Source organism: Cygnus atratus, chromosome 12 (assembly GCF_013377495.2).
Source record: "Cygnus atratus isolate AKBS03 ecotype Queensland, Australia chromosome 12, CAtr_DNAZoo_HiC_assembly, whole genome shotgun sequence".
NCBI lineage: Eukaryota > Metazoa > Chordata > Aves > Anseriformes > Anatidae > Cygnus > Cygnus atratus.
The window spans coordinates 4185288-4200120 of NC_066373.1; the positions used below are offsets into that span (position 1 = coordinate 4185288).

At 37.1% G+C, this 14833-nt stretch overlaps 1 protein-coding gene across 11 annotated transcripts in view; it reads right to left on the reverse strand.

Annotated features, from left to right (window-relative positions):
- Positions 1-14833, reverse strand: part of CDH13 (cadherin 13) — a 477794-nt gene that overhangs the window by 87877 nt on the left and 375084 nt on the right. For all 11 annotated transcript variants that reach the window (XM_035543527.2, XM_035543525.2, XM_050713274.1 and 8 more), the window contains one exon: positions 2924-3064. In XM_035543527.2, the coding sequence (XP_035399420.1) occupies positions 2924-3064 (141 nt within the window). The remainder of the gene's footprint in view (positions 1-2923; positions 3065-14833) is intronic.

A 14833-nucleotide genomic window follows, 5' to 3' on the forward strand; every position in this document is an offset into this window, starting at 1 on the left:
CAAAGACATGTTCAAGCGTGACTGAGATTGCCTTGAACTGAGGACTCAAAGATGTATCTTTTAACACATGCAAGGCTTCTTGGAAAAAGAATGTATAGAAATACATACATTTTCAACTTAGGAGGAGGCTCAAAAAATCATTAACCTTTTGGCTTAGCATTAATGTTACTGAAATAATATATTTTTGAGATATATTTAGCAATGCATTCCACAAAACATTTAGTCCAGAACCTGTACTGCCTCATATTGTACTAACACAGTGTCCAGATTTTTGTTTAAACGTTGGTGAAAAAATATTTAGAATAAAATCCAGTTGTTAACAACTTTATTGTCCTTCCCTGTGTTGTATCAGTAATGAATTTGACCCTGTGTTTACAGATGAAGAGAATGCATTGAAAACTTGTCTTAATCAAGCTACATCAAAAGCATATGACAAATAAAGGCAGAGCTATTCTAGGCAGAAATTATACTGTCAGAAGAAAACACAGGTCAGTAAATATTCATTTGTTTTATAAAATGGAAAAAGGGACTGAGAGGAAGTATCTTTAAAGAGAAGGAAGATAGCTGGGAAAATACAGCGATACTATATAAACCAAATGCTAGAGCAGCCAATCTCTAAGTACGTATAAAAAATCAAACCTTCAGATTTACTGTATTTGAGCTTTCTACTTCAAAAGTTATCTTGTAGAATATGTCTTGTTCTTTCAAGTCTTCTTCAAATCAATGGTATCACAGCATGTGGTACACAACTAGTATTTAAATACAATAGCTAAGTACTTAAAACAGTAAGACCAAGAAAGTGGCATTAGCTTTATTAATAGACACTCTCTTCCCCTTACACTACGTATTTTAAATAGAGCATATGTTCAAAAGGGGTCCAATACCATATGCCTAAAGACTGAGTTTTCCTGTCCTATTCATGGAATAAGAATATGACTTAGCAAGGTAGAGTGAAGATTGATGAGATCATTGACATCTCTAAATAGTAGTTAAAGGTTCAAAACCATGTCATACAGTGTGTATATATATATATATATATATAAAATAAATGTCATCTGTATAGGAAAATTTGCGTGTCATATAAATTGTAAGAACGACATAAAGGACCAGACTTTTCAAAGACAATGCCGTCTCTCATACAAATTGTTTCTAAAATGACCCAACCAGCCTTCCAAGACTATAGACTACCTTTTACTATCATTAACTGGAATGAATTTATAAACATTTCTGAATTTCCACAAAAATAGATACCATCTAACAGTAGATTAAGGGCCTAACTACGCACCCAAGATTTTAACATTAGCCTGAATTACCAAAGAAAAATATTAAAGATATGTAAAACATACAAAAACAGGATATATAATTAAAGCAGATTTCTTGTTTTGGAAGCAAAGTTTCGAAACTCAAGTAAATAGTACTCTGAATGGTATGAATTCTTTGCACTGTTGATGAATACAATGAGTTCCTATTTCTAAACATAATTAGTTGTCCTTATATATTGTTAATTATGTTCCAGAAAGCTAAAACAATACAGATTTTTTAAATATATTTCAAATACAGGTTGTCAGGAAACAACTTTCAGAGAACTGAAAGCCTGATCCAAAGGGCGATTCTATGGGAATTAATGGTTAGATCAAAGCCACTTAGTTATCATGTACATACTTGAAAGGTTTGGATAAGGCTCTTCGTAGTACTTTTCAGGTGGCTGTAATGGTCTTGCCAAAGCAAGTAATTATAGCTATTGCCATTGATTAGTGAAAGCTAACTTTTCTGTTGGCAAAATTGTCATTGTTTCTTATTTCTTACTCTTTTTGACTTTAAAAAAAAATAATAATCTCGTCCCTTCTTTTTTAATCTTATCCAATTTGCATTTATAAAAGAATTAATTATTCAAGTAAAATTGCAGTAATTTATTTCAATATAATCTGTTGTCAAACTGCTAAAATTAGGCCAGAAGGGAAAAAAAAAAAAAGAGAGAGAGATATAAAGGAAAAAACATACCTAAAGAAGAAAAACCAAGACTTTTACAACAACAGACTCTCATTTTCTTCTTCTAAAATTACCTGAAAATCAGCATCCCTAGTGCTTACTTCTAATCTTTTGGGAATATTCCTTAAAACCTGCACAGCTTCAGGAAAAATTTATAGCAGAATCCAAACCAGCAGTTATTAGGTAAAACTTCAGACACTCTTTAATTTTCTCCAGATACCAGAAGAAAAAAACTAAAAATAAAAAAGCACACTAATAATAAATGTAGGTGAGGGAAAAGAGTAGTGTGGGAAGGGCAGGAAATTGGGTGGATGCTTTCCCTGAAGCCAGAAACTTGGCTGTAGCAGTGCCACACAACCCTGCAGGCGGTGAATATTTTGTTTTGTTACAGACTTTTCAGTATTGTTCAGTGGAATTCAACTTGCAGGGGAAGACAACAACAACAACAAAAACTGTCCTTGAAAATTTCACCTGTAGGTTGAATTTAACGCTTTCAGGACTGGATTTTTCGTTACAGAACTGACAAGACTAGCTTTATCACAGGTGAAGTGCTGAAGTCAGTACAAAAGACACTGCTTTCATCCATGTTCCCTATCATTAAAAGCCTTAAGCTGGAATGCAGGCTGGAGGGAACGCTCTGTTTTCCCCATAGGAACAAAATGAGAAAGTTACCATTAGCAAACTTATTGTACAGGTTTTCATCCCACTAGGCAAGCTCTCAATGATATCCCTTGACATAATTTTTTACCTTGTGGTTGCAATGTGCTTTAGAAATGATGCATACCAATTTATTAATGTAAAAGAACAGCTCTTGGAAAGTCCATCCCATTGAGCTAAAAAACGTCCAAGTATTTTCCTCTTCCATTAAGGAACTTTTCAGTATTAATTACAATTACATGCAACAGTTTGTAGAACACAGATGGCAAACTCTTACCTCCTTCTTGGTAAATTCTGGTGGATGGTCATTTTTGTCATCGATAAGAATAGTGGCAGTTGCTGTTCCAGTTAGCCCCACATCAAAACCTCCCATATCCTTAGCTCCTATAACCAGCTCGTACTTTGGGGTTTCCATAGTCTGAAAAACAACAGAAAAGGAAAGGGTTCAAGAAACCAAACAATTACATACTACTTTACTTCACATTATAATTTACAAAATATGAAACTTAATTTGGTCTGACAAAACATATCATAGAAATGGATACGATGACATAGTTCAGGTTTTAGCAAAGCAGAAGCAAAACCTTCTCTGAACTTCAGCTGCTAGGATGGAAACCTTATTTGGAATATAATAGGAAGGAATACAGGTGAATATTGGTAAACAGCATATAACCTATCCTGATATTCAGGAAGATTAGTAAAGAGGGAAGAAATTAAAATATACCTGCTCTTTCAGAGTAAGCTTTCACTTCGCTGCACCGGTATCTAGCAGCTTACCTCCTCAGTATTATGATGGGTATATAATTAAATACTGATGTCACAATCTACATATACATTCATTTCATTCATTGTATTTTATTAAATCTCATTCATTCTGCATATTAGCATTTAGAATGGTAATCTAAATTTGCTTCCCCGTAAGAAACAAGAAAGTAGTTTCTAAAACAGGCAACAAGTGCCTGTTATTCTACAAAACAAATGTGAACAGTAATGTTAACAATTTTACATCTGTTAAGCCACTTTTTGTGTCATGGTTACTGATCTGATTGTCTACTTCTTCTAGAGCTAGACAGAGCTAATTGCACAGAGGAAAAGCAACCTTTATTTTACCTACCCTGAAAAACAGCCATGACTTTGAAAAAAAAAAAAAATTACGGCCACTGCACTGCAGCGGAAATGTTACAGCATATGTAATTCACCTCTCTCACATTAGACATGAAGTACATCTGTATGCTCACTGGACAACTGAGTATTAGTACATCCAATCAAAGGGAGTTATTAGCATCAGAACGTGCTCTCATGGAGCTCACAGAGAGTTTTGACATGGATTTCACTGGAGACAAGACTGGGCACCTAATGAAAATGAATATTTTCCACATTTGTATGGCCGCCTCATATGGAACCATCTGCACAAAGACTATGTGTGCTGCATCATCAATGGAGGACACAGATGGGAAAGTGTTGCAGTCACCTTTAAAGCTATATGGTACGGACCACTGGAGCTCGAGTGGTTTTTCAAAACTTCCTTGAAAAACAAGCCTGGAGCTCAGGAGCAATGCTACATAATGGCACCTGAAAGGGTGGCTAGGGCACCACAGCTCAAGTGCTTTTTTAACCTCAGACTAGCTGTGTCAGCCATCTGTGCATACAAGAACCAAGGCTGCACATCTTTGACATCACTCGTCTATGTCCTTCAGCTAACAGTCTTCCAGAGAATTAACAGGCAGGGAGAAAACTGGTGTGAAATTCCATATTGCAACACCGTGATCTGTCTGCCACCCATACGCTTCCTTATAAAGCAGAATCAAAGAAGCTGGAGTAAGGCTTATCCCACAGCAGAGAACCTCTCACCGTTTAAATTTATAAAATAGTTAATTTTCATCTCTACAATAGCAACCTCTAAGCAAAGGTTAGCAACCTCTGGGCCACACAGTCTGCTTCACAGCTAACTGATTGGAAAGCATTCGCTAAATGGTACTTTGTATATTCTCCTGGGTACATCACAACATCTTTCTTGGAGCATGAGTAAAAGGGGGGCTCTAATTGCTTAGTACTTCAATCCTGAAGCATTTCTAGGCCAGAACAAAAGCAACCAGATCAGTTCCTCATCTGATCACTTATTATGAAGCAATATATTTGCATGTAAAATCAACGAGTCAAGCCAGAAGATATATTTAGTTCAAAAAACATATGGACTAGAAAATCGGGTGCCATTGCCACTAAGGGGATCCTAAGAAAAGTATTTCCTTAAGTCTTACAACATTGTTCCATGAAATTCATCTCAGAAGGCAGCAAACTCAGAACAGGATTTTGATTTATATCATAAGAGAAATATACACAAAGAAATATTACTGACATTTCTCAAACACAAATTCAAGTTATAGAGTGGAACAAGATTTACAGTTCTCATATATTTCTTTTCTAAAATGTTTTCAAAGTATTGAAAACTGCACGGAGCCTCTCTCCCCTCCCCTAACTGTAACTTTTTCATTATTTTCATTAGCAAGTTGTTATTATTGCATGGAAAACTTGCAAAGCCATTTATTGCTTCATGTTTATAAACCTTTTGCTCGAAAAGAGGCCCATTTTTACCCACAAATTGGCCTTTTTTCCTTTGAAAACTGTCCCATTTTCTGTTGAAAGCAAGCCCATTTATGCTAGAAATTGTGTCTACTGCAGCAGAAATTTCTGTGACAGGAGTCTAATGTTTAAGCTTGCAATGGAATGTGAAAAACATCGAAGTTTGAGTAGTATTTCATATCATTATGAATACTTCACACTTTCCTGCTATGCAGCACTTTCTACATCTAGTTCTGTCACCAAATATTTGCTTTGTTAGAGAAAGCAACTCTTAACACATCCAAACCCATGGGCAGAGGTTTGTTCCCATCAGATGTTCTCTTTACATTTGGAGATGCATATAAAGGCCTTTTCAGCATTTCTCATGCTTCTGACCCGGTTAATTCAGCTCAGTCACTAGCAGCAATTACTTGGATTGTGTGATTTATCACAATACTGGTAAATCCTGGGACATGGGATTGGGGATCTGTGTTCCTCAGCAGGGGATGCTATGGAGGGCCCAGACCTGTGCGGGGCCCACCGGGGCCGAGCGGAGTGCTGGCCTGGCTAGTCGCTTCCCTCTCCCTGAGCCTGCTCCTGCCTCATGAGAAACGAGTGCCTGTGGAGGGGGGCCGTGGAGGAGAAAAGCAGCCCTCCTTCACCTCCACCATCAGCCTTTCCTCCCTCCTCCATCCCTACTACACTGTGTGGTCCAGGGAGAAATACATCACACCACTAATAGGGGAGGATTTGGGGACCCACAGTTGCACAGACTGCTGCCCCACCCTGACATCGCCTGTCACTAAACCCAGGCCTCCTGTGTCTCCAAGCAGTGACCTAGCCCCTAGAACACACTCCTGAAAAACAATCCAATTAATGCTATTTGAATAATGAGACATTAGTAACATAAATATGCATCAACTCTCAAGAAAGTGGATCTACAGCTAAAAAGGAAAATGGATTATTTTGAATAAATAAACATTAAGTTGCTTTTTGTGTGGCTTCGTATTTATCAGCTGTGACTGTGTGGAGGGTAACACTGTTGAGAGAGTTTGTATAATTACAGCAGGAGATCCATTCCTTTCCCCGTAAATTTTCATTGCAGTCATTTAGCCACGGCAGGGGTGATGCTGGCAAATTGTTTGGATTGCCAAGGAGGTGAGCTATGTCTTGAGTGCTTTTCTTTGGAGGTCCACCCACTGCCATTCTCACCAGTGCTAACACTGGTATCAGATTGCACTCCCCTGCCGTCTTGACATAGCTAGATCAGCACCGGTAAGCATCAAGATGCCAGAAAGGCACTTTTTTAGATTTTCAGATTTCTGACAAAGCCAGCAGGATCTAATCACAACAGAGGAAAATAAACAGTTCAGTGCAGATACATGCAACGAGAATAAACCAGATGATAACTTGTAGGTAGTGGAGAACGGAACCACATAATGATGGTTTTCTGCCAAGGTTTAAGTGTTTAATATTTCCTATAGATACAATAAAAAACCTACGTGACTTAAGAGGTGCAAGCCATTGGTAGTGCTTCATACCACCAGCAGTAACAGTTCAAATCTTGGTATGTGTTATTAAGATCACAAAAAGCAGCACCAAAGTGAGGAACAGAAATCATGTTGTGGCATGATTCTTTAATAAAGAAACATATCCAAACAATGAATAATTTGTTGTTCACCTAAACTTGATGGCCATGGTAACTACATTTATGTGTGAAAGGAGGTAAGAGCAAATGTAGTTTGCTATTCTATACCATCAAAAAGAGGTACAGCAAATTTTTCAAATCTCCTGAAGCTCCTAAAGCAAACAGAAGTGTTTGTCAATGAATAAATACGTTTGCAGCTTTGCACCATTTCACTGGGGTTATGGACTCAGCATTTTGAAAATCAAGACATTCATTTATGTGCCTAACATATAATGAAATGCTTAACTTCTGAAGTTCAAAACTTTTGGTCAAATGTTTTATTTGAATATGAAGAAAAGTGGAGTAAGAAATGCAGATTCACAAGAAACTGTCCCAGAAACTGTCTCTCCAGTGTTTCCTCCTGGCTGGAGACCTTCATACAGTGTAAGAGACCTACAGATTGCATGTACAGAAAAGAGCAGACAGTGTCACAACATCTCAGACTTCATTTGGTGCTACAACACATCACCGAAAAAAACAAGGGGAGAATAGGAATTCCCAAATTCACATGAAATAGTTGCTAAGATCAAAACAAACACTGTTTGGGAAACAAGCTTTGTACAGAATGTTCAAAACACCTGTAGGGGTTTTAAGTGTATTTACAAGCTATCTACTAATAATAGATAACACCTACTGCCAATAGAGTTTTGTACTATTTTGTGGATATTAGTATTTTCTATAACAGTGCAACAAGGCCTCAATGCCTCTATTTATAATTCTGTTTATATGTATTCATGCATATTAATATATCAGTAGTATGCTACCATATCATAGTTGTTACTAATGCCTATATAATATAATGCTAACCAGAAAGAAAAATTCTTTGAATTTAAATAATTTCAGTTAATGCTAAATAAATGCTTGTGTTCATTTAAGATGATAATTGCATGTAGTATGCACTGAATACATCCTATGAAGACATAATCAATCTTCTTGTTGAGTAACAATATCAACATTCAATCTAACACTGAGTATGCTGTCAGGATTTTGACAAATGTAGAATAAAAAAATGAAGTAATGTGACTATTAACAGCTTTAACAGACATAACGCTTTTATAATCATAATATCAGCATTTATTTTAAATGCCAATTGCTGCTGTGTAAAAAGGGCAATGTAGATAGACTTTATATTCAGAGCATGAATTACAGTTTGATGAATACAAAAACCAAAACAAATTTGTAATATAAATTCTCTTTAGCTCACCAATTTTAAATTTTTTATATAATAAAGGAAGGTCTACAGTTTGATCACTGTAATAAGGTACTTCTGTTATGAAGAAAATCAATATCTGTTTACTACCCACAGGAGAGATATAGTTCATACATATATCTGGGAGCAAAAAGATGACTAAATTTTCTCTTTCAGCAGTTGTTGTTAAAAAATAAAAGAAATTGTTCCAAAGTGCTTGATATAGATACCTTCCTGTATACCTTCCCGGCAGAGATATTTGTCTCCCATCAAGAGGAAACCTGTGACTATTTAATATACAGGACACAGAGGATATGAACTTTGATTCTTCACAATGCTGACCAAACTACAGGCCTAATATATATGGATATGTTTGTTATATTTAGTGTGGAAATACAGGAACTGTATGTGTATGTTTCCAATATTTTCAGTATAGTTATCAATTTTGACCCAAATCATATATATGCAAATTACACTTTAGAGTTGCCACTGAATTTGCATCATTTTGGAGAAGGCAGCCAACTGTGATGGGGTGACAGGCTTTCTTTTGAGAAATATTAGAGACCTGCAGAGAAAAACTATTTGTTTACTGCTCATTCACTGTAGGAAACATGTATCCATCCTGGCTCTTGGAGACAAGCACCACAGTATTTACGCAGATACCAACTTCACTTAAGGAATCATCCTTACATTGAGAATGCTACCGATCAGGAATCTAATTTCTAGGACAGAAAAATGACTGAAGCTCCCTTTACTCTGAGTTTTCTATTTGAATTGTTGCTGTCAGTTAGGCTACTACTGAAAATATGCCCTGGGAAGAGAGCAAATATTCAGTATTCTGAACAAAATCATTGCAAAAGGTATTAACACCATTGAAATCAGTACCTCTACATTGATTTTTACGATATTTCCCTAAGTATAATCTGTCTGAAACAGGCTGTCATGTTGAACTGCAGCAACCACTCACTAGATGCCCATGGCTAGTGAAAAGAACCATTTTCCATGTACACAGCACTAGAAGTATAAAGTACTATAGCAAATCTGAATAGCATTACAGAGTAAGAATCACAGTGTCCCAAGGAAGCTACTCTCGAATGTCACTAAATATATACTTTATTATTTTACTTTTTTAATTTTATTTTAAACATAAGCTGTTTCAGCTTTCCTTCTGGACTACTGCACATATTTTTTTTTTTTCCCCCCAGGAAAAAAAAATACAACAGATTTTCCTCACAATTAAACAGTAGTGCTGAAAACTTTCATTCCAGTGTGAAAGCATCAATTATTATACAACTTCTCTTGCTGATTTTAGAACCTTTAATCAATCTATTATTATTATTATATACTTGGAGGTATTGGGAATACAACTACCACACTCATCTCACCTAAGCCTTCTGTCAACAGCCAGTAATAGCTATAACAAGCGCCCCTCCCCAATACTAGGTCTGAATTAAAAAATAGCAAACAGCATTACAGTCCTTTTGCAACTATACGACCTGAAAAACACAAGCATTCCTTTTGCATTTACATGTCATTAACACTATTTACATGTTATTAACACTGCCATTATTGCTCTGCTCTTCCAAAGATTGTCCTGAATTTAAAGAACGTGTATAATCGTGCTTGCTAAATCCAAGTTTCTCCAGGCTCTGTGTTAACGTGGCAGCCCAGCTCACTGCCTCAAGGCTCAATGGAGTTTGTGTACCTTCCCCAGAGCCACAGGCGTAGCTTTTAGGAGATGGAGGATGTAATTCAGAGATTATAATCAGAGAGTAATTCACATACAGAATTTGAGCAGGAAGCCTGTCCATGTTGGAGCAGCCTTTCAGTTATCCATAACTGTCCATGCTGCTGACTTTTCATAAAGTGAAGTGCTGCCCTAACGCTCTTTCCCGTTTGCTGCATACCAAAGGCCAGCATTCCCCTAAGGGGGCAACTGTGACATTCACAGTGCTCATACCCAAAAGAACCCCTGACCCTTCCTGCACACCAAGTGCCAAGTATTCTTCTACCCTTTAATGTACTGAAACCATGTGAAATGTGGTGAAACCATGGCGAACCCATGATGAAACCATGTACTGAAACCAAACCTGTACTGAAACCATGGTATTATATCTATTCCTCGCTGACTGTATACCTACCAGTCCTTACACACTCGATGCTGGATAGAAAACATCATACACTTTTCACATTAATTAAGAAACTATTGATGAAGCAGGTGGCAAACAGTTTCTCTGATGTTTAATGCTTTACAAGTCTTAATGTCTTCATTTATTCAACACTGTAACGTTGCTAATATTCCAAAATTTCCAAGGATTTATTAATGAAAAAGCAGAATGTATGATCAGAAAATTTAAGTCTGACTGACAGGTGTAGGAGCCACCGTTTGCCCTAGTCCTTATTAATACATTTTTAAGGTAATATTGAAACTACTATAAATTCTGCCAACTTAATTATTTTTTGCAGAGAGCATCAAAACTGCTTTCTCAGAATGAAGTGTCTGCATCAGCACACTCCACCAGAGGAGGGGAGGAAAGATCCTGTTCTCCTGTATGAACAAGGACTTCAACCTGACTGTCCCACCTGCTTCAGAAAGAACCAAGCCTCAAGCTAGCTATCAGCAGCACTCAAAATAAGAATTCCTTTCTGGATTACAGATATTTCTCTCAAGAAAGTGGTTTTTGTTTGTCTTCCCCAAATAGGCATGTTTCTGTAACACATTCATTTCGACATATCAATAAATTCCCTAAAAAATTGTTCTCCTGTAACACCCAATCAGCATTATTTGTAGTGTTATATATTTCATTTTAACAGTCACAATTTGTGATTCCAATAATCTGCAGACCAAAAGATATTTGCTAAAAAAAGTTCAAATAATTTTCAGCCGTTAACTGAAATGTTAGAGTCGTACAATCTGTTTGCAGCCAATTTGCAAAGAGAAAGAAGGGCAAAGTTGTTCTAATAAATTTTAGTTGCATATAATTTAATCACTCTTAGTCCCTGCCATAGGTTAAAAATAAGCATAAAAGGAGAGGCAAATTTCCCCAACACAGTAACCTATCATGGTTATCAGTAGAGACAGCTTTTCAAATACCTCTATATTAAAATACCTCTGCCAAGAGGATTCTGTAAGCATATGAAGGGTGCTAAGGTCACGTAATAAAGGTCAGTACACAGAGATGAGTGAAGGTATTCTGCTGTAACTTTAAGAGGAAAAAATCAGGAGAAAATCCCAAAGTATCAAGCCCGAGAAGACCCTCAGCCCAGCATAAATCATCACGGCTGTGCTGACTGGCTACCCAAATTTATTTCCACATTTTTATTAAGCTGTAACTGTTTATGAATGACCGCGCATGTATGCTTTCATACCACAACATAAGATGCTGTGTTGCTTGTAAAACTGGTGGGTTACTACAGGTTTGCATTCAAAACAACACAGAACTAAGTGCAAGAGGGTGCCTTCCAAATAATTATGGCATCAAGAGCATGAGAGCACATGCTCCCAAAACACACGCTTTTAAAAAAGAGCCCCTAGATTCACCAAACTGTGATACTGAAGGAAATATTTCCTGCCTTTTTGCAGGTATAATCACATTAGAATTTGGGAAATCTTCATCAGTAACAGCAACAGGGTGTCTGTGCATGCACTTGTGGAACACAGGGCTGGTGACTAATGAGAAATTCTAAGCATTTAACCCATGGCGAGGAAATCAATTCATGGTATAAATATTTCATACAACAGCAATAACATGCAGCTGGTCAGCACTCCCCTCTGTTTACAGGAAACAAATTGCTTTCCTAAATTGTGTGGACAGCAGCCAACATCAGTTATCAGTGAGCTCGTTGATAAACATACACTATACCTGCAGCCCTGAAACACAGGAATCCTTCGCTGAGCAAAGAAACAAAAGGACCTGTGAAGTATGCTTATCAGTGCTTGAACCAGATCCTCCTTGAAACTGAATCGGGTTTAAGAATCCCGGCCTTAGGAGGAGGATACTCAAGAGTTCCTGAAGGTAAATACTGCCTTTCACAAGTGTGTCAAAAAAAAAAAAAAAAAAAAAGGGCAGGAGTTTTTTCAGTCTGACCTTTATATTGCTAAAATGTCAAGAGGAGAACCTGAACAAGACAAAGATAAAATCTGAAGCTGTGTTCAGCCTAAACCCTGTCCCAGCACGTTTCTTTCCTCCCAAAATCACCTCTGAACCAAGTAACACACCAGTAACAAAGCTGAAATCCTGGACACTAAGTGCCTTTGTACTCCCAAACTGCTTTTACTGGCACACATTTCTGCAGGAACACATTGCAGGAAACTAAGTGAAACATAATGCTGATTATTTTATGATCCATCACCATCGAACAGTCTATCATCTTGCTAAAGATGAATTTAGATTAACAAAGTTTATACCACTGAGATCTGCCTGGATGCCAATGCAATACTTGTGCTAATCTAGTTTGTCATTCTGAGACATCACAGATCCATACAATGCCTTTCTTCACCTTTTCATCAAACATCACATCCTAGATGGATATTCAGGCAAGTTAAGTCCATTTAAAGGCATCCAGCTGACAATAGCAATCCTAGAGAACGCTGCCCAACAATGTGCCATGCAGGGTTTGTGTACACTTGTGTCTGCAATGATTAGCAAATACCATTTGGAGTGGATTTTCCCATTGTTCATGCTTACTACACTTCAATTTGCATCATGGAGAGGTCTTGGCGTGTGGCAGCTGGATTGCTTTCAGCTGAAATCCAACTGGAAAATGTGCCCCAGGAGCCATCTAACGCGCTCCCAGCTTTCAGTGTGATTCAGTCTAGGGGACATGAGTAGAGCTGTCTCAAGTTAAAAACTGCAGGACACAGTATGGATGTCAGGTCCTCAGCTTCAACTGTTTTGCTCTATGGATCTGCTTCCTCTGGTCTGTTCTATCTGCTAATACAGAAATAGCATTCCCATCCACAACAAGCAAGACTGCTAGCCTTTAGGTATGGAGCCAGTGCCAGAAAGCTCATACTCCAGAGACCAGAAAAGGAGACAACAGCAGGGACAAGAACTGACAGATCCCACAAAGTTTCAAAGGCAGTCAAGAGATTATGGCAGTCACAAGTATGGATCATCTCATAAAGCATCTGGTGGTACTTGCTACAAAGGCTTTTCAAGTAGATGCTTCATCCTTACCCCCAAACAGCATGTCTAGATCTACAAAAACTTAACATTTTTCCTATACCCAGCTTATACTGAAGTATGAGAACATGTTAAGGTCTGTGACTGATCACAGGGAAACAGGTTTCTTGAGGATCTTTATACAGCAGCTGAACGTGGAAGGTTTCCTTCAGTTTCAATTTATAATCACCCAAACCAATATTCTCCACCTAGGTAACAAAAGATAGTAAGTTTTATGCAACCTTCCTAATGCTAAATCTTTACATAATCTGTTATCAAATGAATCAAAATGAAGCTTACTGGGTTAATGTCAGAAATCACATTTTTACAAATTAAGTGCATTAAGGCTGTATTTCCCTCCATAAACATTCCAATTCCCACAACAGAAAGCAGTGTTATAAAGGTCAGGATGGAAATTGTGTTTCTGCTGTGTAATCTGCTTTGCAAATTTGTACCGGTGGTCAAAATGCCCAGAAAACTCAATTACTGACTTGCTATGACAACTGTACATCAGCAAGCCTAGATGGACAGAGGTTATTTCTAAAATTATTACCCTAATGCAAAAAGCATATTCTATAATTCCAGTTGTACAACCTTTGCCTGATGTTTATATTGTTAAATATTAACAGAAGCACTGTCTATTATTTCAGGCATATTGTTAGGGACATAATATTCTAGTTAAATAGGTGCATTCTAAGTTGGAGTTAGAGAGTAAAAAACCGTCCATGTCTGTTTGAGACATTTAAACACGGTATTCCAATCAAAATAGTCATCAAATGTTAGTTTTAATCACTATTATCATTTTCCCTTTAACTTTAATTTTTTATGCAAATCTTATTTTACTTGAGTGTTCTATTGCCAATAATAATTCCAGGTAGCTTTTGAAATAAAGGACCCTGCTGAGAGTGTAATGAATCAGTAAATGATACCAGCTTTGCCCATGGACAAAAACAATTCTAGTGGCTGCATTTATACTCTCATTGGGTTATAGCTGCAGAATATAAATTGATCTAATTCTAAATCATCCAAGGGAAAATGATGTAAAATGGATTTCATTTACACTATTGCTGTTTTACAAAATGGCTTATCACACTATGGGGTGGAAAAGCAACCCCTCCATAGGATTTACTTTCTGATGAAAGGTGTAAAAACAGAATTTTCCATTAAAAATTTCTCCGGTTTCATTCTTTTCTTACTTAATCCTAAGTATCTTTTTATCAGCTTTCTTTCTTGGTAAAAATAATTACATGCCTTATTTGGAATTCCTACCCTTTCTGCATTGGTTAGTAAGTTTTATTTTTGTAAACCTTTCATAATCCTACTTATATCTTCTGAGAGCATCCACAAATAAAAAAAAAATCTTAGGACACCCCGCCCCCGCCCAAGTCAGACTGTTTTCTTGCAACCAAACCAAGATTTCTTGGTTTTTCTCCCTCTCAGACTAAATGTCTGATACTCTTTCAGTGCCTTGTACAGATTTTCCACTATAGCACAGTTGCTATTGATAAATAATATTAACTGCTAAAGTTTGCTTCTCTTACAAGTTTATGTCTGTGCACCAGAACTATACACAGCTTCTTTCTGTAA